We start from the raw sequence: 27,957 nt of genomic DNA, 5'->3' as shown, positions 1-27,957 counted from the left end.
GTATAATTTAAGTGGCCAGTGGCAGCAGTCTAACCAGGTGGGACAGGCAAGCTCTCACCTGTCACTGTCCCGGGCGTGGCCGTGCCCTTCTGCTGGGACTTCGTCTTGGACTCAGTTGGGGGGTGGGTCGTGACCGCTTCCTTTTTTGCAGGTGCTAGGCTCTGCTGGGGCTGCTGCAGCTGGCTGGCAGGCTGGGCTGGGGAAGGGGTGGGGTGGGGCGAAGAGGAGGAGGGCGGGGCAGTCTGCTGCACTTTGCGCTCTTTTCGAGATGCGGCGCCAGGGGACGCCTGAGGCTGCTTGGACTCCTGCCCTGGGGCTGAGCTAGGGGCTTGAGGGGGGTCCTTTGGGGAGGGGCTGGGTGTCGGGGGATGCGGCGGCTGCTGCTGCTGCGGTTTCTGCTTCTCCTCGTTGTGCTTCGGAGGCGGGGTTTCACTCTTCTTGCGAGCAGGCTCGTCCCTCTGAGGGGGCGGGGCTAGCTTTGGGTCGCTCTCTGAGGGCTGGCTCTTGGCCGATTGATGCGCCTCCTTTTTTTCTGCCATTCGCTTCTTCTTGTCTTTCTTACCTGCTTGAGAGATGACAGCGGACAAAGGACAAAGCAGAAGTCACGCTCAACTCCACCCTTACCCCAGCTGAAGGATTAAAAATGGTGTGGCATACGCGTGCGGTCAGAGGAACACCTCACCTTTTGCGTGTTTCTGCAGAAATGCCTTTGAGGGCATCCACTGCAAGTTCTGGCACTTCCTCACCCTGAGGGAGCAAAAAAAAGACAGACCATCATTCTTCATGTGTCCACCGTAAACGCTGCAGTTAAAGGTCTAACTGAAATTCTGCAGTTCACAGCAAACAAAATTCTGCAGACCACTCTCTAAATAGAACCCCCTGGTCTATTTGAATATTCCAACCAGTACATGCATTTTAATACTTCAGAGAAGTTTGAGGAGGGAAATTCTCGACAGAAATAAAAACCAAGGCACAGAGGCAGTCTGTTCTCACTCACTTGCAGCACTGCTTCTTGATATTGCGCCCACCAAATTTGGGCTTGTCCAGGCAGTTGGTGCACACGCCGCAGTCTTCGGGGACCTGGCAGCCGGGGCACTGCCCGCAGCGGCGAGACCGTCGCCCCTTCCTGGCCGGGGGCTCCTGCAGCGTCCGGTGTCGCGTGATAGGCTTGATGGGCTTGATGGGCGGGGCAGAGGGCTCCGCCTCCTCAGAACCCGCCACGGACGACTTGTCTGTGTTGAGAAAGGAGGACGCGTTCACACTGACCAGCTGTTTGCTAAACATCCCGTGTAGAGAGTGTGAGTCTTCACAACCACATAATGGAGCCCCTGCATGGATCAGTCATAAGACGTTGCTCACCGAAGCAAAATTTGATTGCGGCATCAAAACAACAATAACCTGAGTGCACGATCCACTTTGAGGTTCATGATGTCTCACTCCCACAATCGCTACACTGTTTTGTATAAGGTCAAGAGATGTTCAGGCAATGCTGGGTCAGAAATCTAAGAGTAACTTTCAGGCAATGGTTCAGTAATGTAAGAGTAACATTCAGGCAATGGTTCAGTAATGTAAGAGTAACATTCAGGCAATGGTTCAGTAATGTAAGAGTAACATTCAGGCAATGGTTCAGTACTGTAAGAGTAACATTCAGGCAATGGTTCAGTACTATAAGAGTAACATTCACATAACAGGTCAGTAATTTCAGAGGAATACTCAGGTAACGTTAGGCCAGTAATGTAAGCGGAATGCTAAGTGGAATGCTCAGGTAATGTTAGGTTAGTAATGCAAGTGGAATGCTACAAGTAATCTTAGGTCAGTAAGGAAGGTTCGATAACGTTGGGCCAAGTATGTAAGAGTGAAGCTTAGGTAACGCTGGCTGAGTAATGCATGAGTCACGCTCTCGCTCGCCCTCCCTCACCGTCGTTCCCCATGGAAGACAGGATCTTCTCCCTCTCCTCCCAGGGCAAGGCACTGAGGGTGGGCATGTCGTCGGGGAAGACGGCCCGGTTGCGCCCCAAGGCCACGGCGGCCCGGCGGCACACGTGCTTGATGCGTGGGCCTCTGGCCACGCCCTCTGCGCCACCGCTCTCCTGGCCCTGCCCCCGCCATAAAAAAAACACACCCGACGTTCAGAACACCTCTTCTGCGCCCACCAAACATCTCCATCGCGCTATTTAACTGGGAATGGCTCTCAGGGGGAGAGCTATATATCACAACCTGGGTGTTTAACAAATGCAGATGTCGAAACAACAGTACTAACGCACAGAGGTTTATAAGCACATTATTAAACCATCAACAGTCAGTTCCTCTCCTTCTCTGCCAGGCCAGGTTTTACAAGATGTGGGTCAGGGCACTGGTATGCATAAGCAGTGTTACTTGGAGGGGGGAAAAAAAACAAGTGTGAAAAACAAATGTGTTTCTTTCAATAGCCTGTAAAACAGCTCATTCCAGGACTATCGTGTTTCAGTTTCACAGAGCTAGACCTTTCGGAATGGTCCTTTTTCCATATGACTGCGCGACACGCAGTCCAAGGCCAACCCCCCCGAGCTGACTCAGAGGGGCGGGGCCTGCTGCCTGGAAATGGCCACATACTGAAGAATGATGGTTTTCCAGTAAATCTGCTCCCATCGGCACTATGGCCACTTACCTAAACTTATGACCCGGACACCCACATAATTACAACTTAAAGGCACTTCCTCCAACTCGATTTAAAATCTGCATGTTTTACATTTGCGACAGTGTGCAGTGCATTCCGTAAATATTTGGACAGTGACAATTCTGGCTCTGACCTCCAGCACACTGGATGTGAAACGAAACGATGAATATGAGGATAAAGTGGAGAGTGACAGCTTTGATTTGAAGACCTTTACATCCATATTGATATGCCGATATGTGTTGTAGTAATTTTACAGCACCCAAAGTAACTGGACAAATGAACATAGTCTTAAATAAAGTGTTCATAAATATTACTTTGTCGCAAACCCTTTTAATTCGTAAAGGAAGCCTGCAACCCCCAGAGACATGACCAGACACTGGGTATATTTACACAATACACACATACACTTATATTTATATATGTTCCCATAAAGGGAAGCGATCCCATATCCTTCTGCTGAAAAGGGCTGTGCTAACCTGCGCTTTGGGCTGCTCTGCGCTCTTCTGGTACTTGTTCTTCTCGATCTTGAAGAGCTGGTCTTTGGCCTTCTTGAGCAGCCCCGCCACGCGCTTGTCGGCCACCTGCTGCTTCTCGGCCTGGGCCAGCATGGAGGTCAGCGAGGTGACGGAGGGAGGCTTCCGCGGGGCGCCGTCCTGCCTGGACTGGGCGGCCAGGCCTCCCGCCCGCTCCTTCTCCCGCTCCTTCTCCCTGTCCGCGGCCTCCGCCTCCTGGCCCCTGTCCGCCAGCCGACCCTTTTTGTGGTGGCGGCCTTTGGGCGCGGTGCCGGTGGCGGCTGCCTGGAGGGCAGTCCCGTCCACAGTTGGCAGCGTAGGGGTGACCTCTGCACCCGGGTCCACGGGCAGGGACTTCTTGCGGCCAGGATGCTTTTTTGGGGCGACGGGCGCCAGGGAGCCCTCGCCCTCCTTCCCGTCCGCGGCGAAGAGTCCAGGCGCGGTTCCGGAGGCGCACTCCAGGGCGGCGCCCTTCCCCCTCCGTTCCCGCTCTTTCCGGCCCTCCTTCTTGTTTTCCTTTTCGCGTTCTTTCACTCTTTCCGGCTCCCTGTCCCTCTCCCTGGGAGCGACGTCTCTGGAGGCCGAGGAGGACCGCTCCCTCCCTCCCCCGGCGCCGAAGAGAGGGAAGAGCGGGGAGGAGGAAGAGGAGGAGTCCCCGCCCACGCCCAGGCCGGTGGCGGCCCTTCTGGCGGTGCCGCCGGGCTGGTAGGAGTCCGCCGGGCCCTCCGGCGGGAAGCCCAGAGACCCAGGCGGGAAGGTGCTGAAGGTGGGGGGAGTTAAGGCACTGACTGCCACGCCCGCCAGCGGGCTGGAGCCGGCGGAGGCGTGGGCCGACAGGGGGGAGAGTTCGGAGGGGGCCTTGCCCGCCTGGCTGCTCCGGGTGGTCATGGAGTGAGAGGGGGACCTGGGCTGGCCCCTGGGGGGCCCCAGCACCCGGTGCCTCCTGCCGCTGCGCCGCCCCGTCCGGACCCCCGCCGCGGCCGCCGAGCGCAGGGAGGAGGCGGAGCCCGCGCCGGTCGCCGGCGACGCCATGGTGACGGACTCGAAGATGCGGGAGTGCGCCTCGCTGGGGGTGAACTGGGGCGCGCGGAGCAGGGGGCTGCGCTTGTGGAGGGGCGTCTCGAAGCGGGACGAGGGGAGGCGGTGCGAGTGGGAGTGGGGGTGCGAGGGGTGGTGCAGGGGCGAGAACAGCCTGGTGCCCGCCGAGGTCGCGCCGCTCGGGGCGGGGAACCCCGCCGAGGCGCCCCCCCCTCCCGCCCCCGCCCCGGCGCCCGGGGGCAGCAGCCCCACGTCCTCGGCGGTCAGCGGGGGCGGGCGGAAGTTGTCGAAGACGGGCTTGCGGATCAGGCCCTCCTTGGCGTACTTGGCGGAAGAGAAGTAGCGCTGCTCGGAGCGGGACGCGGAGGTCCAACGGAAGGTGGGCTCCCGCAGGATGGAGGGGCGCTTCTCCTGCAGGGGCGAGAGCACGGGGGCGGGGATGAAGGGGGCGATGGGGTGGGACGGGATGAGCCAGGCCGAGTGCGGGTGGTGCTCGCTGATGGCCGAGGCCGAGGACGGGGCGGGCTGCGGGGGGGCCAGGAGGGGCGGGGGCGGGGGGGACGAGGAGGAGGAGGCGGTGGAAGAGGCCGGCTGGGACCCCGGCCGGGAGGACGGCGGCAGCAGCACCCCCGGACCGATGACGGACTTCTTCCTGCCGTCGGCCGGCCCCGCCCCGCCGTGGCCCCGCCTCCCTCGCCTGCCCCGCTCCACCATCAGCGCGGCGTGCTCGGGCTCGGACGGGGGGGACGGGGGCCGCGAGGCGCGCAGCAGCCCCTCCTCCTGCTCGCCCGGGGAGGAGGGCGAGGCGTCGGGCTCGTCGGAGGCGGCCTGCGTGCGCTCCGAGGCCTGCGAGTCGCAGGAGGAGTCCAGGCTGGGGCTGGAGGAGCGCGAGGAGTCCCCGGAGGAGAGCTGGGAGGAGTGCTGGGAGGGCGCGCTGGAGCCGCAGGAGGCCGCGCTGCTGCTGAAGCGCCCGTTGCTGGTGCTGTTGTTGCAGCTGCCGCCGTGCAGCAGGCCCGCCGCCGGGGGGCCGCCGCCGGCCGCGGGAGGGGGCAGGGGGGGGCTGCCCGGGGGGGCCGCGGGCCCCGCGGAGACGGGCGCCCCGAGGGGGGCGGGCGCGGAGGGGGCCGAGGGGGCGGCGGAGGCCTGGGAGGCCGCGGCGGAGGGGGGCGCCTCCAGCCGGGGCATTTTGAGGTGGGGAGGGGGCGCCCCGAAACTGGCCTCGTCCTCGATGAAGCGCTTGGGGGTCTTTATGATTCGCAGGGAGACGGTGCTCACCACCGGCATGATGAACTGCCGGATGTTCTTCAGCTGCGTCCGCCTCCTCCGCCGCCCGCCCGCCTCCCCGGCGGCCCCGCCCTGTCCCGCCGCCCCGCCCGCCGCCGACGCCCCTTCTTTCTCCAGCAGCTTCTTCTGCGCCCCCTTCTTGGCGCGCTGCAGAAGCTGCTTGGCGATGGTGGCGTCCGTGCGCTTGGAGGGCGGGACCACGCGCACCGGCTTGATGCGCCGCGGGCTCTGCCGCACCCCCACCGGCCTGCTGGGCCGGACGGAGGCGGGCTCGGGCAGGGCGGCGGGCGGGGCCAGCTGAGGGTCCGAGGCGGCGACCGCGTCCGCGGCCAGCGATGCCGCGGCCTGGAGCGGCGGGGCCGGGCCGGGGTCTCTGTCCCGCCGCAGCCTGAAGGCCTTCTGCTTGGCTTCTGCGATGGGGGGCGGGGCTACCGAGGAGGCGGAGCCATGACTGGCGGCAGCAGCGGCGGCGGCGGCGGCGGCAGCAGCGGCCTCCGCTTTGAGCCGCTCCACCGAAGGGGGGCGGCCCCTCCTCCGCCGCTGCCCCGCGGGGCCCGGGACCCCCTTCCTCACGCCGGCGGCGGCCGCCACCGCCGCTTTGAGCTGCGACTTGAGCTTGACGGAGCGCAGGCGCTTGGCTTTGGAGATGGCGGAGACGCGGCCCGCTCTGGGCTCCCGGGGAAGCTTGGCCCAGCCCTGCGGCGGCTGCTGCTGCTGCACGGACCCCAGGGGCGTCCGCCGCGACGCCTTCCGGCCCTTCTCCTCCTCGCCGGGCCCCGGCCCGGGCCCCTGGGCCCCGTCCTTGCCCTCGGCCCCCGCCTGGCTCCGTTGCCCGGCCGACGCCGGGGGGCGGCCTCTCCTCTTGTCCCCGGACCCCGGGGGCCTCCCGGGGGGCCGCTTGACTTTCTCCGGGGGCCGGCCCCCACCCTCGGGTTTGCCATAGGTGGAGGTGGCGGGGGGTGCGGAGGGGGATCTCTGTGCGGTCAGCGCCCTGGGGGGGCGGCCCCGGGGCTTCTTCTCCTGTGCAGACTTGGCTGGAAAAAAGGAAACAGAAACATGTCGACGAATTGCTTTCCAAGCGCAGTTAAGCTATCAAATGCACAAAAGGAAAGTGCTTAAAACGCCTCCCGCTCCCAGTTTCCCAGTCCCCGACGTGCACTTTCAGAAGCTGCTGCTTTTACAAAGGTTTATAAAAGCTCAAGCAGACGGCATCTGTAATCAATCCGCAAAGCGAGCAGCCTGGTGGGTTTGCGAGTCCAAAGCGCTGAGGCGGAGCTGCGTACCTGCGGTGGGCCTGGTGGCGCTCTGTGATCTTCTGTTTCCGCTCTGCGTTCGGAATCCACAGAATGGCTCCTCCTACGGCAACAGAAAACAGGGGAAAGACACCGGGATGGAACATCAGCGCTGCGTTAAAAACACTGGGCTCAAGCCACGCGAACCGCTGATCCAGAGGGAAAATTAAAGGACCGCACAGAAAGCGTCTCAGAATCTGGGCCTTTCATTCCCCCCCCCCCCCCCCCCCGCCCCTCTGTTTTGGGCCGTTTGACAGCGGTTGCAGATGGGGTACGGTTTCCCGAGCAACGGTGAGTCACCTCATTGCCAGAAAACGCTCCGTCAGAAAGGGGGGGGTGGGGGGGGGGGCTAAACCCCCTGCGGTGGTCTGTGGGAGATTGGCCTCGCGCGTAACCCTCTGACTCACTCACATCTGACATAATCTGGGGGGGGGGGGGGGGGGGGGGGGGGCTGTGGCGAAGGTCTGGCCGCTCGCGCGACTCACCACCGCCGTAGGACCCCGCGGTCGCAGGGGCTATTGTTCCCGTCATCTTTCTCGCGGTTTTAAACGACCGCCGAGCCGCCCCCTCATCCTCGCCCTCGCCGCAGGACCCCGGCGACCCGCGTCTCAATCACCTGACCTACCGCCCCCGACGAGATGGCGGTAAAGAGCTAAGGACGGACGTAAAGGGAGATTTTTTTTTTTTTTTTTTTGAGGGGACAGTTTTCAGCGGAAGATTAAGTCGTCTGGAGCGAGGTATTAGAAGCAGCGGCTGGACAACTCATTCGGTCTGCCTGCCCGCATGCAGGGAGTGCCAGTTTAACCTCGGCCCGGGGTTTTGGTCAGGCGTCAGCTACTTGTGGCAAATCCTTTTTCGTTTCACTCTTTGGCGGTGGAGTTCTCCCCCTCCACCCGACGTCAACAGGACTGTGTATGCACTCAAAGCTGAAAACGCAAACTTCATCGCTGAAGACCTGCCTAGCGACTGAGCCTCCAGAGCTGTGCACTGTAGACAAACATTCACTACTGCCGGGGCCTCCTGGCCGTGCCACTCAATCACCGCATTTCTTGTCCAGAGTGTAGGCGGGCGCAGCAAGTCTCAGAAAAGTCTAGGTCACAAAACCACAGTGGCGTGTTAACTGGCGCTAAACGCCACTAAAATGGGACAGCACCGCCGTGTTCCACATACACGGCCATATTCTACATGCGTCACCACTTGTGACACAATTTCCCATGCTGGCATATGTTTGGCATGTGCAGTATCATGGCTTCTTTCATTTGTCATCAACGGTGTATCCTCTATATCCACTTCCCTGTTGTGAAATGCCCAGTGGAATCCACTGGACCGCCCTGTCACTGTACCACCCAATATTACTACAGGAGAGCACAAGTAAGATCTCTGAAACTCACGTAGCCAGCTGGATGCCAGCCCACCCGCTTGCATGGGGAGATGCTAACGCAGGATAAGGAAAGGAACACCCTACCCACTAAAACCCTTCCACCCTGAGGAATGCATTGGCTAGTCGTGCATTTAACCTTGGCTCTCCACAGTCAGTGGAACGTTCAGGATGAGATTACACACGGCACTGCCGGTCAATGGACCAAAGACAAGCCCTCAGCAGAATGAGGCCCCAGTAGCTTGATTTCCCATCACAGCATCACCGCAATGTTCCTGTGTTCTGGCCTCCAGTGCATCTTTTCTGCATAAAGGGCAAACAGCCAACTTCAGCAATTAGAGTGGGGACAGGCAACATGATTTTCCGTCATCATCGGTGAAATTTCAGCCATGAAACGCCTTCTCATGCAAATTGCAGACTGTCCTCCAAACTTTTCTCAAAAGCTACTCCGGGTAGGACGGCTAACCAGTGCTGCTGGCTTCAAAAAGCCCAATTAATTGTCTGCGGTCGCTTGCTGCAAGGCACATCACAGCATGCCTCTGTGATGGTATGAAAAATTCAACCGTAACCATGGTGTCACAGTATCAATGAGTAATATAAGTGCAGTGCCTTAAGAGAATAGAAATTAATCAATATCAGTGTGAATGGTAAATGGACTGCATTTATATAGCGCTTTTATCCAAAGCGCTTTACAATTGATGCCTCTCATTCGCCAGAGCAGTTAGGGGTTAGGTGTATTGCTCTAGGACACTTCGACACGCCCAGGGCGGGGTTTGAACTGCCAGGCAATCGGTCTTACCTCCTGAGCTATGTCGCCCCCAGTGTGTATATACAATCACATTTGAAACCACATGCCCCAATGTTGTCTGATTAAGAACTATGTTACAGTCGGTTATTGAAGCTAAATACTTCACAGTATATGTAGAGAGAGTTGAAAATGTTCTTTTTAAAAAAAAAAAAAAAAAAAAACAAACTACCAACCTTTGTTTAATCAGGCCGGATTTCATTTATCGTATTAACACACAATGGACGGGATTAAAGACCATCTTTAGCCCAAAAGGCTGAAATGTATTACAAACCCCTTCACCCTACAGTTCAAGCACAAGCCAGCCAACAGACCAAACAGCAGCGACGAGCCGGATCTGAGATGGAAAGCTGGCCTGCCTCAACGCTGCAGCTCGAAGCTTCGCCGCTCGTAGAGCACGGGTCTCGCGCAAAGCAGAAAGCAAACCCCCCCCCACCGCCCCCGTCCAGTCTGCCTTCATGAGCTCGCCCACGGCCTGACGAGACCCCGCTCACTCAGAGACCCCGCCGAGATCCTCGCTACAGTCGTCGGAGGACCCCGTGCAGCTCAGTTCCGCCCAAGTGGAGAGGCTTTCGGCCGTGTTCGATCGCCCTTGCCCTCGCGTCCGCAGTGCGTGCATCGAGTGGGCTTCTCAGTGCTCAAGTAGTTTAAGATTGCCACCCTCCACCAGACACACTTTCCTCACAGCCTTCAGTTAAGAGCACTAGCACAAGGTTCAGCGAAAGAACAGGTCAATGTTATTATTACTTATTTCTGTTCATTCGTCGTCTCCCGTGCTTACGATTTCACTTAAACTTAGAATAAGTTAAAAAAAAACATAGGCTAAGTTTCTTCACAATTCCCCACTGAGATCGCTTTTTTGTTTTTCCTTTTTCTATATTCTGAGTAGAAGAACTTGACACACTTGAATCAATGAGAATTGATATTTTTGAATAAAAATATTACCAAATAAAACGCTCTCATCTGTGTACGTATGAATTCAACGGCCTTCATTCTATCAATACGATCAGTCACATGTCATTGGTTTCTGTATCCTTTGACTAAGCTGAACAAAGCAAGATCCCAAAGATAAGGATGTTGTTGATAAGGCTTCCTGTTTAAAACCAAAAAAGAAAATAAAATTTTCTACCGCGGTACAATGAAAAAAAATCATTACACAAATTGGAAAATGGACTAAATAGAACACTGTATGCACTAAGATGGACTAATTTGTGTTCATCCACCAAGAGCAAACAAATTGACCTTAAAAATAATATGCCCTTGCAGCACCTCTTTTCAGACCCAGTTGGAGCAGATGCTCAGGATGCGACAGCAACACTGACATCACACAGCCGAGCAACAGCTGCTGGAGGACTGAAGGGCAGGGGACAGACCAGGTGGGGGGAACGGGGGGGGGGGGGGATTTTGGGGTAACCTCCTTGGGAGCTCACATCTTTCACTCACTTCTCACATTAACCAAATTTAAAGAAAAAACTGTAAGCAACTGGCTGAACCCCACTGTGAAGATCAAAGGCAGCTCACTCCTGTGGCCTGTAACCACCAGCTCAGGCTGATTAAAGCTAACAAAAGGCTTCAGACGCGCGCAGGCCCCCAAAGAGTCACACGCGGTCCTCCCCTCCCCTCCTCCACCAAAGAGTTTTACAAACACACAGCCAGCCTTCTGGCTGTGCCTTCTGTTGCATAGAAGGGGTGAGCTTAGCGCTAGCCACAGAAAGGAAACACATGGCTAGATGCTAGAATTATGTGCTCAGCGTCTGTGGGCCGATGCATTGTTCTGGGAGAGAACAGTCCCTGTGGCCAACCAATAAACCTTGGATGTGTCATTTGAACGTACACACGATGGCCGTCTGTTTCCACAAGCAAACTGTTTGCCACTTTTACACCATTTCAACGGGCTACTAAAACAATCTTCCCACGACTCTCGTTTTAGCCCACTCAATTACGAGATTAACCCCCGTGGCAAGATTCTCACCACTAAACACATTAACTACCACTCCACCACAATCCTACCCCTCTTACAGCAAACTAGCTTCCACTGAGCAATGACAGTACCCCTCAAATCAGGCTACTGTCCACTCAACCGCTATTCTAACCCCCATGACAAATTTCACAATGAGCTCCATAATGTTTGTACTCCACAATTTTAGATTTGTAACCAAACAATCCACATGGTTAAAGTTGATATTCCCAGGTTCAATTTAAGGGTATTTTTATACACTTTGGTTTCACCATGTAGAAATTACAATTTCCACATGGTGAAACCAATTTCAAGTGCCCCATTTCAGGACACTACAATGTGTGGGACATATTAATGTTATGTAAATCAAAGTAGTCACATTACATCCTTGGGATGTAATGACTGCTTGAAGTCTGTGACCACAGACATCACCAGGTGCTGAGTATCTTCTCAAGTGATGCTCTGCTAGGCCTGTACTGCAGACATTTTAAACTCCTGCTTGTTTTGGGGGCTAGTTGCCTTAAGTTTCCTCTTCAGCATAAGAAACCCAAGTGCAATTTGGATTCAGACTGGGTGAATAAATTGCCCAGTCAAGAATTTTCCAGTTTTTGGCTTTGAAATACACCTTTGTTGCTTTAGCAGTATGTCTGCGATCAGTCACACTGTACGATGAAGTGCCGTCCAATGAATTTAGAGGCATCTGGCTGAACCTGAGCAGATAAGATGCTTCTGTACACTTCAGAATTAATTCTGCTGCTACTATCAGTAGTTACATCACCAATGAAGACAAGTGAGCCAGTATCTGTGTCAGCCACACATGTCCAAACGATAACACCCCCCACCACCATTTCACACAGATATGGGGGGACGGGTGCTTTGGATCTTGGGCTGTTTCTTTTGGCCTCCACACTAATTCTTGCCATCACTATAGCAGAATTGAATCTGAGTCTTCTCTCTCCACAAGATCTTTTTCCAGAACTTTGCTGGCTCTTTTAGGTACTTTTTAGCAAACTGACCAGGACACCCTGTTTTTACAGCTAACTAGTGGTTTGCACCTTGCAGTATAGCCTCTGTAGTTCTGCTTGTGAAAACTTCTGATTGTCACTGACAGATCCACGCCTACCTCCTGAAGAGTGTTTCCGAGCTGCCAAGACAAGTGTTTGGAGGGTTTTATTCATTATGGTGACAATTCTTCAATCTTCCACTGTAGAAGTCTTCCTCAGTCTACCGGGCTCTTTGCCATTAGTGAGCTTAACATGGCTCTCTTTCTTCTTAATGATGCTCGAAACAGTTAATTTTGGTAAGCCTAAGGTTTGACCTAAGTCTCTGACTGTTTATTTTTAAATACTTTTCATTTCATAATGGCTTCCTTGACTTTCATTGGCACACAACTCTAGACCTCATGTTGACAAACACCAATAACAGACTCCAAAGGCAATCAGAAACCACAGAATTAGGTCAAAATAATGACAGCTCTCTTATACCTGGTAAATGGTAAATGGAGCACTAAGGAAGAAACTGAACAGACCTGACTAATCAGAAACACATGCGAAGCCATTAGACCCAAGAAATATGGAGCTGACTGTACCTTACACTTTACCACAGTATTTCCCCATATTGAACTACCTTCCACACAACCGCTGCACTAACCCCCGTGCCACACTACTTTGCAACCACTTCACTAACGGCGATACAAAACTACCTTCCATTAAACCACTGTACGAACCTGCATATTAAACTACCCTCAAACCAGTATACTATAAGCCACATGCTGCACTACCACACCATCTAAACCCCCACATCAAATAAACTACCATGCACCACCCCTTAGCCCACATCACAGCAAATCTGACCCACAACAATTCCTACGGCTGCTGAAGATCAGACTCCAAATGCAAGTGAATGCGCACACCCACATATGAACGCAGGCCAAACCCAAGTCTCAGGCTCTTAAATTAGGCTACCCACAACAGACCCTCCTCAGCTGCCCAAGAGGCACTAGCAAACCCCAGAAGCATAGGCGCACAGGTGCCGACCAGACCTCCAAACCAATCAGCGTCTCACATTAAAGTAATTCAAGCACAGAGCGGAAGAGAGACCACAACTCCACAGATCTTCAGTGGACATCTGCGTCTAAAGGCATTTTATTCAGGGGTGAAGGCGGGGTAGAGGTGGCAGTCTAGGTTGCATCTGTCCTGAGTGCCGATATGTGGCTCACCAGTGGAAGGCGTCCCGTTCTCCTCCCTTCGTCTTGTGGAAAAAGACCGCTGCTGATTTGATTAATTCACTGCAGCCTGCTGTCCTCCTACAGGTATTTCATTTCCACCTCAGGTGCATTCGCCGCTCGCTGCCAAATTCAATCTGTCATGGTACTAAAAATACCCACCTTCGAAAAATGAAAAGAAAAAAAAAAACCATGCAAGTAAACTTGCCTTCAGTATAAGTTAAAAGAAAATTAAAATAAATACAGCTGTTCGGGCCTAGTTTGCAAAGCTCCATTCCTGTCTCACTTCATTCACCTGCTTTGATAAACGCTGAGCTCGCTGGAATAAACACTCGCGTCAGATTTTCTGAGCTTTGTGTGTCATACAGATGCACTCCAGGGATGGGAGGCTTAAGATTACAGCGAGCACTCCGCCTGAAACCAAACAACCAGGAACTGTACTGAAAAATAAAATCAAAACATTATTTAAAAACCCAGACATAAAACCATCTCTGACATATCTGGTTCCATCTCCCCCATTTACAGAAGAGCACCATGGAATGTTCCGGGACAGCATACTATATGCAGGGTGATTAATCTGATACAAGTTGACTAACCACAGTCTTGAACAAGCCAAACTTTTGAGTGGCTTCCTCCTGAGAACTGATGATGCTGAAGCCAATTATCAAGCACTTGAGCAGTGCTAATCAGTGCACGACTCCCACCCGGCTAATGAGAGCCTCCTCCATGCTCAGGGCTTCCCGCAGCGTGCTGGGGCTGAATTCTCTGCCCCCCGAGGCCAAATGTGGACACACAAACATAAATTTGATAATGATAAATCCCCAAATCTGATTTAATGCACTGTGCATCGTGTGCAAAGTGGTGAAGGCTCAAGATTTACACTATCACTGCACTATACAAGCAGTTTCTACTCTGACATGCAGAATTAATAACACACCCCCCCCCACCTCCTCTCTCTCTCTCTCTCTCTCACACACACACACACACAGACACACGCACACATGCATACCACTTGCACACACACAGCAGAAGGCTCGGATCAAAGTCTTGTATGCGGCTGTCATGTTTCACTCCCAGTTGAGACTAAACACTGGTAGCTGACCAGTGTCTTCGCCTCCACGGTACAGACTTCCAGGGCAGGGCAGTGAGGAGGAGTTCTCAAGCCCTTTTGTAGCCACTGCCATTTCAAACACGCGGCTGGGGTAAGGTGCCCACCCACAGCACAAACGATGGGAGGGACAGCAGGGAAAGGACGTAAAAGCAAATGAAATCTTAGCGCTCTGCGCGCTCCACAGCGCCGTGTGGCTTCTGACCGCAGCTGCCCTGCATTCCGGCGGGCTGGAGCGCCGCGGCGACCAGCGGAGCTTCAGCTGGCGGTAACTGGAACCATGCTACTCTTCAGGAGCGAAGGAAGAGCGAGACACAGACGAACCCCCGTCCAGCCACGCCCCTTTCCGCAGACACTCCAGCCCTGCCCTGCCCAACCTATTCCTCTCCTTAACCTAGGCCCACCCACTGCACAACCACAAGCCCTGTCCATCTATGGCCCTGCCCCTCACACTCCCCTACCTCACCCTCCACCTCCAAGGCCTGTTTCCAGCTGATCTCAGTACAGTGAGAAGGCAGAACCAGTGCTCAGCTCTGTTTGTGTTCGCAAAGGAAACAGGCCTCAGTACAGTGGCGGCTAACTCTGCCCACGCCCGGCACAGCACAGCTTGGCTCAGCTCACGCTCCCTATGTGTAGTTCTTCCCCACAAGTGATGCAAGTCACTGTTCTCTTCTCTGCTGTAGAACAAATGTTGCCCATATGAATGTGAGGGGGGGAAAAGAAGCACTCATCTTCACATTTAAAAAAATGTCCAATAACCGACATCTTTAATAACTCTAACAATTTCAAAAGAACGATAGCTGTGTAACAAGTATGGACAGCACAGAGCTCATTGGTTCTCCCCTGGCACTGTGACAGGGCGGTGGGCCAGAACCCGTGTAAAAGGCCTGGGCACTCAATGCGTCAGATCCACAGGCTCTCAGCTGCCCACCGCGAGCAGGCCAACCCGGACACTGAAGTTAACACAATGACCTCACGCCAGCACCAGCGCCGCCCCTTCACTGCTTAACAGCAGCGGGGCTGCATTTCTTACAAACAGATTAAAGAGGAGGGAGGGAAGGAGAAGGGGGTGTGGGAGAGTGTGAGAGAGTGAGTGAGTGAGAGTGAGTGAGTGAGTGAGTGAGAGAGTGAGAGAGTGAGAGAGTGAGAGAGTGAGAGAGTGAGTGAGTGAGTGAGTGAGTGAGTGAGTGAGTGAGTGAGTGAGTGAGTGAGTGAGTGAGTGAGTGAGTGAGAGAGAGAGAGAGAGAGAGAGAGAGAGAGAGAGAGAGAGAGAGAGAGAGAGAGAGAGAGAGAGAGAGAGAGAGAGGGAGGGAGGGAGGGAGGGAAGGAGGGAGGGAGGGAGGGAGGGAGGGAGGGAGGGAGGGAGAGAGAGAGAGGCCTTTGTTACATGTGCAGCGACAGGCTGGCAGCTTGTCCTTTTATTCCAGATTCAACTGCTTCATGATTTATTTATAGCTGCCTCCAACAGCTGCCCAAAAGTAGTGCAGGTATGACAGCTACACTACATACTTTATACTGAACAAACAAGCAGTACAATACACACACAGGGCTAAAACACCAACACACATGGTAGGTATAAACCAACCAACACACACACACACAGGGTCACTCCGTGTGGAGAACACACAACCCTGCGCACATGTGTGAAGATGCACGCGCACACAGACACACCCACACACATGCCTGTGAAGTCACTGCCTTTGGAGTGTGAGACCAGAAGGCAAGCCCCTCAAGAACACCGATGGGGAGATCAAACAGTCCCCTTCACGTAAGATCAACAGCCTGCAAATGTGTGGCATCTACACACACTACATACGTGCATGCGCGCACACGCACACACACACGCACACACAAACACACACACGCACACAGCTCTAAGAGCAGGCTGAACACTAGTTTGGCACCCCCAGCACCGAGTCAACCACACGCAAGGTCCCGCTGGTGCGGAGAGCACAGCAGCAAGTTCAAACATGTCTTTGCATGAATTCCGAAAAAACTAGATGCATTTTTCACTGTGCGCTGCCAGATCCTCGTTCTGAAGGAGAATCAAGATGCACCTCCAGCACCCAACAGCTGGCACACACTGCCCTTGATGTCCCATTTCAGATGTGAGTCCAGGCCCACAGGCAGATCCTCTCCCTCTCGCATTCTGGGGTGATGGACAAGCAGGAGATCTAGGGCTGCCGTAGATTTAGCTCTCCAGCCATTCTGAGATGCTCTGGATCACAGAGATCCATCCAGAGTGGATAAAGATCTTTTTTTTTGGGGGGAGGGGGGAGATAGCACTGACCCACTGAGCACCATTTGGAATGAGAGAGATCCATTCCGAGCCAAAGTGAATAAGAGAAACCCAGCCAGCACTGTTCTGGTATGAGTGACCCAGCCTGAAACCCACCTGGATATGAGACCTTCAGAACCGCTGCAGTTCTGGTGGGCCCGTTACATTATTACAGACTGTGATGTTCCAAGCACACACAACTTCGGCCTTCAAGCCTGAAATGAAGTTCCTTGTTGTGGTGTCACAGGGTATTATGTTACCTATTTCACTAATACCATCACTTAGGGAGATACAGTGCAAGAACAATGGCTCTTTTGAGGCTACAAGCACACGTTCATCCTCCTCTAAGTAGAACACTTACGTTCCCCAGGTCTCTCATGCCAAATAGCTCTACTTCAATAAGACTTCCAGGTTTAAATATTGCGTAATAAGTTACTTTCATCTGCTACCCATTAAGGGCTATAGGGCACTGGCTTCCCGTTTTTGTATGCCTACTGAACAGAACTGAATTCGACAATGGCAAACCTTAAATCCATCCGAATGAGAAGAGCTGTCGCATGGGGGAAACAGTTCAAATCTATTCCTCTTCTTTCTCTTTCGGTCCGGGAGAGGGGGTGGGCTGACTCATTTGCACACCTGACCCGCCCCTTGAAGCAGCGGCTGGCGGGGAATGGGACCTCGTGACCCCGCAAGCCGAGCCAAATTCACCGGTTATAAACATGACTGGAGGTGGACATTCCTGGAGCCGGAGGGCCGACGGCAGGGAGGAGAAAATAAGAGCAGGGGAACTCTCAGAATAAAGGCTAACGCTGTCTAACGCAGCCGGAGCAGGTACTCAACTCAAAACCGAGGACTGTACCTCCGCACGGCCCGTGCAGGCGTGAAACCGACCGTTAGCCTTCCCCACAAGACACCTCGACCACAAAGTGGAGCGAGCAGCGGGTCCGTTAAACGCTCAGCCAGGCCCCGCTGTCATTGTGCAGCATTCTAAATCTCGCCAGATTCCCCGCGCTTGACATTCAGCGGAAAGGCTTCTCGGAGACGCCGCGGCTGAAAGGGAAAGCCGTGGATTAAGGCAGGGGCTTTCAGCACGACTCATCTCTCTTCGCACCAAAGTCATAATTGCAGGGGGAATTCCAGGACCCGTGCTGTTACTTTAAACCGCTGGAAGGCAACAGTCGAGATGACATGAAGTGCTGTCCCTTGCGTGTCCGAGAACTGGCATCCAATAAGGGGCAGCCCAGTGACACGTTGCTACTAATCCTTATTTCATTCAAACAATCCTGAAACATTAAATGTATCGCGGGCTTCAGAAGACATAGATGCATAGATGTATGCAGGGACGTGATTCTCCCTATGACTGAAATGCTAACATATCTCCCCCCGAATGCTCATTCTGACTAATCGGTGTTTCTATTATCTACCCACACCACTTAAGGGTGCTTGTTTTAGCATGGTTTGCATGTCTGTGTGAATGACACACATTAACCCTTCGCTACCATTCACAGGATTCATTTGAAGAGGTGCATGACATGTATTCTAGAACTTCAGTGCATGAATTCTCATAATAAACTCTCCACTCCAGCTTGGTGCCTGGCAGGAGAGATGCTGGACTGTGGTGAGATGGTGTCAGTGAAAAACATGTTTCACACATTCCCGCACAACCAGGAAAAGGCAAAGGAGAAACAGAAGTTAGCAACCATCTCCCACACACACACACACACACAATAAACACACACATCTATGCATGCTATTACATATTCACTGTTAATCATTGATCACTCACTTGACTAATAATAAACTACAACTGATGGCTTCCTCATTTTACAGAACACATCACTGTTTTGCAGAACTATAGCAGTGCCCTTCCTTCTCCCTTATCTCCTCCTTCTCCCATCCTTTTCCACTGCTCACTAAAGGGGCCTTTGTGCCCAGCTTGATTCTGTGTCCTATCTTTCACTCCTACAAGCCTTAACAGGAAGGTGAAGAGCACAAGAGATAACAGATTCAGCTGGCCACTGAAGAAGACAAAGACTTATTCTTCCACACGTAATGTGATGTTTTATTTTAAATATACAAATCACACAAGGGACAAGGCATAATTGCCTAGAAACGTGACATGTAACCAAGCAGTGCAATTTCGACCAATGGCAACTGGATAGTCGTGATTCAAAACCCACGGATGAGATACCTGCTCTTTCTGCCCCTCCTGCTGGTGGAAACCATTATCCCGAGTGGGGCAGAGGAGAGCAGCACCCGCGGCATCAACCGGTGGCACGGCCCTCGATTCACGATAACGCCACGCAGGGGTCATTCTTTCCCGGAATTTCAATCAGGGTGAGGTCATCCATACCGAGCGATGATGTCACCATCTCTATAAAACGCAGGGCCTTCCGAGAGGAGGAAACGCCAGTCAGTGGGATCACGGGAAGTACAACCCCCCTCCGGGAAGATCCCTTTCCCGCCTTGCCACGTTGAGCGTGTTGCTATGGTGATCTTGCTCCGCTCACTCGCCGGGTGCCAAAATCCTCAGCCACTGCAAGCAAATGGCAAATGTGGCCCTCGGGGACTTGTGTTTGATGCCCGCTCCCACACACGCATCACACCGCACCACCTGTGGCTCAGAGCATTCAAATTCCATTCCACTCCCCAGGCTTACACCGAAAAATATGCGCCTCCGCTTTGAGCCAGAAAGTTTATGCAAGGGTGCTACCCAATTTACAGAACATTCATGCCCGTAGCACAGCAAGCAGGGGGACGGAGAGCGATGCAACCGTGCTAAAAGTGGTGGTGATAGCAAAGTACACTGATTAACGGGGGGGAGGGGAATCATTTAGGTTCAAGACCTCTGTGCACTGCTTAATAAACGGGTAGGTGTCAGACTGTCAGAGCATGAAGTCGTTCTCCGACAACAGCCACCATTGTAAGTGATGTTTATTGAGTTTTTTCCCCCCACACAGAACGTGTCAGGTTCTGTGGAGACGTCATCAATCCATGTTTACCCATGTACATTGGCTACTGACCAGCGCTTTACCCATTCGTAATCAATCTTGGAGGGCATTGTCACTTGATGTCAGATAACAGCCCCCACACTGTTGCCCAGCTCAGTGGTCATCACACTGAAGGATTCTCCCATTTAAAACCGGTGTGGTGTCTCAGCCCAACTTCAACAGTTGACCTGCTATTATGACTCACCTTCACCAGCTGAATAATCAATACCCATGTTAAAAAGTCCTGTGGTGTACAGCAGGCTGAACACAAAGCCACAGCAACTTGTACCAGAAAGCAAATCTGCATGCTAGACACACCCACACTGGTTTAATATTAATGAAGTCAGCTGTTGGGAGTGCCATCTCTGCGCCAGCCTCATGTTTCCAAACACAGAATCTGAACTCTTACTGCAAACTTGAGCAACTTTTTGCCTTAGATTATTATTAACAAGAGGCTATGTATTATTATTATCATTATTACTATTATTAAATTCACTTAAGACTTTAGGAAAACATAATGAGTACCAAACTCCCAAAAGCTCTAATGCGAGACACCAACAGCTGAGGTTCTAAGCCATGCAAGAGAGCACCACAGCACAGGTGAAGCTGTAGTACAGAGTGTGTGTGTACAACTCTGTGAGAGAGAGCAAGAGAGAGAGAGCGAGAGAGAGAGAGAGAGAGAGAGAGAGAGCGAGAGAGCAAGAGAGAGTGAGAGAGAAAAGAATAAAGCCACGGGACAGGCGGGTGTGTAACTAATTCTCCTCCCAACGCAGACCCCCGGGGGAGTGGGGTCCCCTCCTCACCCTTTGATATCCATGCCTGTGTGCGTTCAGACGCCTGCTCTTCCTGAAAGCAGACACAAAGCTTCCCGCTAAGATCCACATGCCGTCTGGGGGAGAAGGGGGGGGTGGGGGGTGGATTGCGGAGTGGGAGGGGCTGGGGGCTCCCCCTTCTGCATAAATAAGGCTAGCACCTGCTGGACCGCTTCCCTTTTATTTGCCATAGCATTTATGGAAAAAGAAGAAGAAGAATCAGTGTAGCAAAGTGCTAATTGTTGTGCGATTTATTCAGCTGTCAGTTGATTGGGGCCTTTTCCACATGAGTAGGTGGGGATATTTTCTAACATAAAGAGAAATACTTAGTAGTTTTTTTTTCATCATGCATAATGGCCTGATCTGAACCTCTACTCCCACTCCCTGGCCTTGCACTGCTGTAGATATGGGCTACCCTCATTGTCCAATTAAGCTGGCAAACCCATTCAGCAGAGCTTTTTCACACTGGGGAGACCTACAGTACTGTTACTGTAATCTCACAGAAACTTGGGAGGTAACAGGTTTTCAGGGTCTGTGGACTGCTTATCAGTCCGACTGCAGTCTGACCAAGCTTGTGAAGAGTATTCTCACTTTAGAGCCATCTGCAATAACTTTACAGAAGGTTTTCTGGCTTCTAAAATGAAGCAACCAAATACTCAAATGCATAGTTTGCCAGGCATTACTCATCAACCCATTTGGCCTCAATCTCTCCCTCTCTATATACTTTAGAACTATCTTAAGGCAGAAAATGTAATAAATTGGCATCAAAGCAGGTTTTAAAAAATGTCTCAGCGCAAGTTCAACTGAAACACTTACCCATTTAACCCTTCCATTCCTGCTGCTAAACTCAAACAACTAGCCTAAATACGAAAACAAATAAATGGAGCAGCCTCAAGTGCTTTGGTTCCGAGGGGACCTGCTCTGCCCATTAATATGTTCTGTCTAAACATGTTTGTGTCGCACACTCGCCCATAAAGCTACCCAGTGAGCAGGTCACCAGAAGCCAAAATGGTCCTTCCCTGGCAAAGCACATTGCCTCAGAATTCAGCATCTGCAAGTTCTACAGGCTGCCAGCTCTACTGTGGAATTTGGATTGATGGCCTCTGTGAACAGAGCATGTGCATCCATGATTGTTATTTCCTATATTTAAATCTGTGGTGTTTCTTCAAAGACAGACAGAGAAAAGTGTTTCTGCAAAGCCCTCTCCCTCACCCTTGGGAGTAGCTAAATGACACATCACCACTATACATAACCTCCGCACTTCCACCACAGTTCACCTGGCTGCAAACTGAACGTCACCCGGCCCATCTGCTGTGCTCAGAGGAGGTGGCAAGTGACTCAACAGCACAACCCGCTGGTCAGTGTGAGGCACTGCACTTTTCACCTAAGCTTTACCATCTTAAAAAAAGGAATGAAAAACATTTTTGGAAATATTCTCAAAATCAAAAATATATGACAATGCATAAAATGAACCGCACCATGTTTCATTAAAAACTAAAATACAAGACTTCCAATATTCATATTTTTCCTACAAGCAGTAATCAGTGTTCCAGGGAAATGCATTTATTTGTATTTATATGAGCTACTCCTACATCTGACTGGAATTTTATGTCAATATCTCCATACATACAATTCAAAGACGGTAGGCATCATCTCTCACAATAACTGCATTATAAATATGCATTAGCTACTTTCCCTGTAAGCAATCCTCGCTTCCTTGAGCATCTCTGGTCAAACAGACTACTGAATAGATGCGAGGGCATGCCTCTAATCTGATTAACCCGGTGCTGTATATTAATTAGTCACTGAAAACACGGGACGACAAATGTTCCCATCCAATTTAAGGCACATTTTTGCGCCTCTGCAGTCAACACAAAATCCAAAACAATTCGTAAATTATACATCTTCTCCCGTATTAAGTAAAAAAGTTGGTTTACAGTCCACATCTGCATTGGTCCATGAATATTTTCTTTAACTCAGGGGGATGGGGTTTGCTTTTTTAATTCAATGACGCCAGTAACAAAAACAGACAGCATCGTGCTCGCGATTTACTCTGCCTTGTACGCGTGCTTAAGAACAGTAGCTACAGTATTATGAAACGGAGAGACGAATGTACCCTCCCCGCCCCCTTTTGAGCTTGTCATAAGATGCGCTGTTATTATAGCAAAAGCTGTAGCGTATTACTTCGTTTTAACAGTCTATATTGCATAGATTAAACCTAAACTATTAATTTCAGTTCATATCCTAACGTATGCAATTCGATGAAACCACGTTTTCGAATTAATTTTGGAACTACGCACTCTATTATGAAGAGAAAAAAAATGTCCACCTCCAATTTCACAGGCGTTAGTACCGTACTACGCAGACAGCTCGTGAAGCAGAGGGAAGTAGGCGTGCTGCGCTAAAACAGGGAGTGTAGCATGGGGTACACGAGTCGTACTGCTACCCAGCGAAAATGTGATTGATATTTTCAATGCTAACTGGCTAGCAAGATACCCTTAAATCACAGAATAATATAAATAATGTTAATCGGTTGAAGAAAGACGCAAAACGTATACCTCAACCCGCTTCTCCACAAATACAGCTGGATACTCGGGGAGCAAAAAGATAACAAAACCACTATCTCGCGTTTCGTATATTTTAAGTACAAAGCATCTGATATAGCTAGCTAGCTAAATTGCTGGCTACGTACATAGCTTGCAAGCTTGATGGCTACACAACCAGCTAACAAGCAACTATTCACTAATTTCATTTAGTCAGTCATGCTCAATTGTTTTAATTGTGAGAAATTGAAAATAACATTTTTCCCCTATTTCATTTGTTTCATTGTACCATGGAAAGTGGCCATAGGCTTGAATTACTGCGCGAGTCCGACGGTGACATGGTTTGTTTTCAATCAGTCACCAATGCTGCTGCTGGGGACGAGCTCACTGCGAAAACTGGCGACACGCAGTTACAAATAGAAAATAGCAACATCATTCCTAGCTCACCGAGAAAATTGGAATCAGTATAACGTTGAGTCACCTCGACAGTACCTTTTCAAAGTATTTTTATATTTTTGCGACCCTTTCCTCGCTAGCTTGCTACTAACATTATAGCTAGCTGCAAAATGTGGAACGCTGATGCACCCTACCAGTCAGTAGTTAGCGCGCTACATCTCAATAAGCTAGCAAGCAAACTAGCTTGCTAGTAAGCTACCTTGTGCAAGCACTAAAACTTCTGTTGTACATGTTTAATAACCATCAGTACAATGTGGTGCAAGCTATAATAATTGTTCATTAACAGGACTTTCTATAATAACTTCTAAATAGCCGGAATTTAATCATTTTGCACAAAGAATAGCTAACTAGCTACGTCCCAGCATGAATCACGGTGAAAAAATAGTGGCAAGTGAGGTACACAGATAAGAACTATAACTGTCTATGTATGACCAGCCACTCGACTAAAGTTGGCTGGACATCTCAAATGACTGCTAGTCAGTGTTTATAGTGAAACGCAGTTAAGCCAGCTATAAGTCGCCCATCCTGCCACTGTCTCTTTTGGTCATCTTACCTCCCCGCTGCTAGAGCCACTTTCCTCCCCAAAAACATCCCGAAATTTCTGCAGGTTGTTGCCGATGGCAGCCGAGACTTGCAACGCAGCATCAAAGCCCGGCCCAAGGCCGTATGTGTTCGGGTGGGATCCGGTGCCAGTTCGGAGAGAGGCAGTGACCCGTATCCGGCCCGCTCTTCTCCCGCTGCCCGCGTTGTTGATCCCACCGGGCCGAGCGGGGAACCGCCACCGACAGCTGTGCGCCATTTTACACTGTGCTTGCCTGCCCTGAGATCAGAGTGCTGAGGGGGCGCGGCCCTAAACCTGTATTTTCAACAAACAACAATTAGCCACTCACAGCTAAGTTACGATGTATTCATGTTGCGGGGCTGGGAATACATAGAACCCGGATACAGCATTTTGTACAATATCATCATCGAGATCGTATGAGTTATTTCTAACCCAGAGTCCGGGGCTGGACCCAGGATTAATGCTAAACGATTAGCTACAAATACAAGCACCAAGAAGACCACATTCCAAACTTGCTACCAGGGAGACAAGACAGAAGGAAAAACGTGGAGGACTTCAGTGGTGTGCGGAAATGGAAAATGACTCATTGTCGCTTTCTTGCTGTGTAGCCTTACAGCCAGACAGCTAACTTAACAATATCATTAAACCGAAACCCGTTCACTAGCTAGCCAACAAAATAGAAAATATATGGCCCAATGTAGTATAAATAGCCAGCCAAGTATCATTCTACGACTTCACAGTTTTTATCTTATATAGGAAGCGTCTGTGTGTTTGTGTTCCGTAGTTGTATGACCCGGTGGTAGTCTACGTTACTTGCTGCAGTTTATTTCAGTATATTCTTCAACTATCTGAATGTGCAGGTGTACACTGCCCATATGACTGTAGTTGTATTTCTGCATCCCAAATGATACCCCCCCCCCCTCCCCCTCCCCCTCCCCCTCCCTCTCCCTCTCCCTCTCCCTCTCTCTCTAAGGGAATTATTTCTCCAAGCGCTATGCAGCTCTGAGCTTTGCTTTTAATCTAAAACTGCTGCTTATTTATTGTGGTCATGTATTACACACATCCCATTATTGGGAATACTCGGTACCTCTACAATGTCGTTTTTTTTGCAGTGCTGCACCTTGTGTTGGACAATGGCGTCTAGTATAATTAATCGTGGGAACATAGTAATTGCGAATCAGAATAAAAAAATTAAGTGGCTTTTTCTGGGTGTAAGCGTAGAGCACCTGTATTTTTTCATGTGACAAAATAAATATTTGGCATATTTATTTATTCAAACTTAACTAAAGTGAAAGCTACCTGTCTGAGGTTATCTTGATTTATAAGACCTTTTATTGGAAGCAAATGCTGTTCTTCCTTTAAAAAAAAAAAAAACTAAATAATTTTCAGTACTCTGGAATGTAAGAGGATTCACGAACCTCATATTTTGCACAGCTACGCAGCTAATTAATTTTACCAAATCATTCTGGTTTTCTTTGGAGTTTTTACTGGTTTACAGAAAATACCATCACATTGTATCCTCGCCCATTATGACGTGTATGAAGATTGACTCCTCACTGGCAGAAATTAATTTTGGTTTAGCAATACTGGGTAGGGACCTTGGATTTATTTTGCATGTGTCTGTTATGTTTTGTAAGTAGGTCTACATCATGTTAGGTGCGTTCGGCTATAAGCTATCCTTAATCCTTTTAGTCCGGCTGCTGGCAAATTTCCCTACAGCTACGAAGTAAATTGTATGTGTATATGCAATTGCAATGTCGGGGCGACATAGCTCAGGAGGTAAGACCGATTGTCTGGCAGTCGGAGGGTTGCCGGTTCAAACCCCGCCCTGGGCATGTCGAAGTGTCCTTGAGCAAGACACCTAACTCCTAACTGCTCTGGCGAATGAGAGGCATCAATTGTAAAGCGCTTTGGATAAAAGCGCTATATAAATGCAGTCCATTTACCATTTATATGCATTGGGAAATATTTGAGAAACTACAACAAAATACTGCCACAAGGCCTGTTTTTGCAAACTGTCACTCAAACAGAGGGTCAGGATTTCACCCAAGAAGTCAGTGAATTTGCATAGAGCACCAGAGCAGCTGTTATCTAGTCTAGTCTGGCAGCGTAAGATGGCAGACTTTTTGTCTCAGCTCCATTTTATCTCATAGCACTATTGATCAACAGGTTGGTATTAGAACACCGCTGCTGATTGTGTTAACATTTTTTTAGTCAAGGAAATAAAGCTCTTCAGGCCACCCAATGAGTAATTACAAAATGTAAAAAAATCTCTATCCATTCTTTGAATAAGTTGTTAAACCAAGGCCCATTCAATTTTCTTGACACTTCTCAGAAAGAGTAGGGGTTTCCCCACTATTTAGGCAAACTCCCAGTTTGGCCATCTAATCACCTCAAATATTAAATATCTAAAGTATATACATCCCTGTCCATTTTACCTGATGTGTGCCAAGAGTTTAGGCACAAAATGGCTGGTCGATGCATCATCCGTGTGGGAAATGCACAGTATTTTTTTTTTTTACGTGTTCTTGTTTCAGAAGGGCTTAAATAACCGGGTTGAGGCCGGAGAGAGACAGTACCAGGCAGAGTCGCAGTAAGGTTCTCCTGACAGTTTATGGAAAGCAACTGATACTGTGACCCAAGTTCTGGCTCTAGCTGCTGTCATCTCAAAGACAATATGTTACAGGGAGCTGTTACAGAAGATCAATATTATATATTGAGCAAAAACCCAGCAAAACAATTAAACACAAACATGATACTGGTGATACAGTCTGATGAAAACCTACTCAAATGGTACTTGAATCATAGTATGAAATTTAATTGAGTTATGTAGCATGGGAAATGAGAATTAAAGAGAGGAATATTCAGTGTCTGTACTGGCAATTTTTTTTATTCTATTAAAATGGCTATGAAAAATGGTTCCTTTAGAAAGATTACATTATTTAAACTGATAAAATTCTAGACAGACAGAAAAATTATCTAATTATGACAGGTGAGAACACTGTCCTCCTTATACTGAAAATCCTCGATTTTGGATCAAGATGGCAATTAGAAAAGATCTGTGACTATGAAAGGTTTCATTATTGCAGCATGGGTGGCAGGAGCTTCACTCACAAAGACTGCACAACTGGCTAGTGTTTCAGTAGGAACAGTGACTAAAATGACATCTGCCTTTAGATCTATTGGAAAGACATCAGTGAAAAGGGTTGGAAATTGTGGCTGAAAGCACATTCGATGACCATGTTTGTGCATTAGTGTAATAAGGAAAAACAGTAGAACAACTTTTCTGCAGTTGACTGAGAATGTCAACGCAGGATGTGATCAGACCGTGTCAGCAAGAACAGTCTGTGGACGACTACTTAGAGAGGGATAATGTAGGACTGCAGTGCATAAACCCCTCATTACAAAGACAAATGCATATTTAAGTTCAGTGGTGCAAAAACCATAGGCACTGGTCTAAAGAGGTGGGAGAAAAAGTATACTACATAACCCAATTAATATGAAGGTCATCCTTCATATTTTCGACAAGAGCACGAGTGCATGTGTGCCATACACCAAGAGAACGGTACAGGCCTCAATGCTAAACCTCCTACAGTGAGGGGGTCTGATGGCTCTATTATGCTGTAGGGGGCATTTTCCTGGCATGGTTTGGGTCCACTTGTCTCCTTAGAGGGAAGGGTCACAGCAAATCAATACTAAGTTATTGCACATCCTGCATTGACATTCTCAGTCACCTGAGGAAGAGTTGCTATTCTGTTTTTCCTTACATATTGCACAAGCATCACGGTCATTGAAATGTGCACTTTCAACCACAATTTCCGACCCTATTTACTAATGTCTTGCCCATAGATCTAAATGCATATTTCATTTTAGTCACTGTTCCTATTGAAACACTAGCCAGTTGAGCAGTCTTTGTGACTGAAGCTCCTGCCATCTGTGCCCCCATAATGAACCCTCTTTCAAAGTCACTTAGATCTTTTCCTCTTGCCATTTTGATCCAAAATCTAGATCAACTGGGTCTGCCAAGCATTTTTATACATGCCAGAGCATAATTGCTTAATT

The 27,957-nt window shown here is 50.3% G+C and overlaps 1 protein-coding gene across 3 annotated transcripts in view; it reads right to left on the bottom strand.

Moving 5' to 3' along the window:
• LOC118236776 (histone-lysine N-methyltransferase 2A-like) overlaps positions 1 to 24,190 on the bottom strand; it is a 47,232-nt gene extending 23,042 nt beyond the window's left edge. For 2 of the 3 annotated variants that reach the window (XM_035435397.1, XM_035435399.1), the window contains exons 1-7: positions 23,887 to 24,190; positions 6,774 to 6,846; positions 3,133 to 6,524; positions 1,919 to 2,096; positions 998 to 1,232; positions 683 to 747; positions 59 to 565 (exon numbers count right to left, since the gene is read on the bottom strand). In XM_035435397.1, coding sequence (XP_035291288.1) covers positions 59 to 565; positions 683 to 747; positions 998 to 1,232; positions 1,919 to 2,096; positions 3,133 to 6,524; positions 6,774 to 6,846; positions 23,887 to 24,132 — 4,696 coding nt within the window. In that variant the 5' untranslated portion in view covers positions 24,133 to 24,190. The remainder of the gene's footprint in view (positions 1 to 58; positions 566 to 682; positions 748 to 997; positions 1,233 to 1,918; positions 2,097 to 3,132; positions 6,525 to 6,773; positions 6,847 to 23,886) is intronic. The other variant, XM_035435398.1, reaches the window with a different exon arrangement.
• Between the last annotated feature and the right edge of the window lie 3,767 nt (positions 24,191 to 27,957).

The sequence above is a fragment of the Anguilla anguilla genome, chromosome 9 (assembly GCF_013347855.1).
Source record: "Anguilla anguilla isolate fAngAng1 chromosome 9, fAngAng1.pri, whole genome shotgun sequence".
Classification (NCBI taxonomy): domain Eukaryota; kingdom Metazoa; phylum Chordata; class Actinopteri; order Anguilliformes; family Anguillidae; genus Anguilla; species Anguilla anguilla.
The sequence above is the reverse complement of the archived record's forward strand: the minus strand, read 5'-3'. Positions and strand labels throughout refer to the sequence as shown.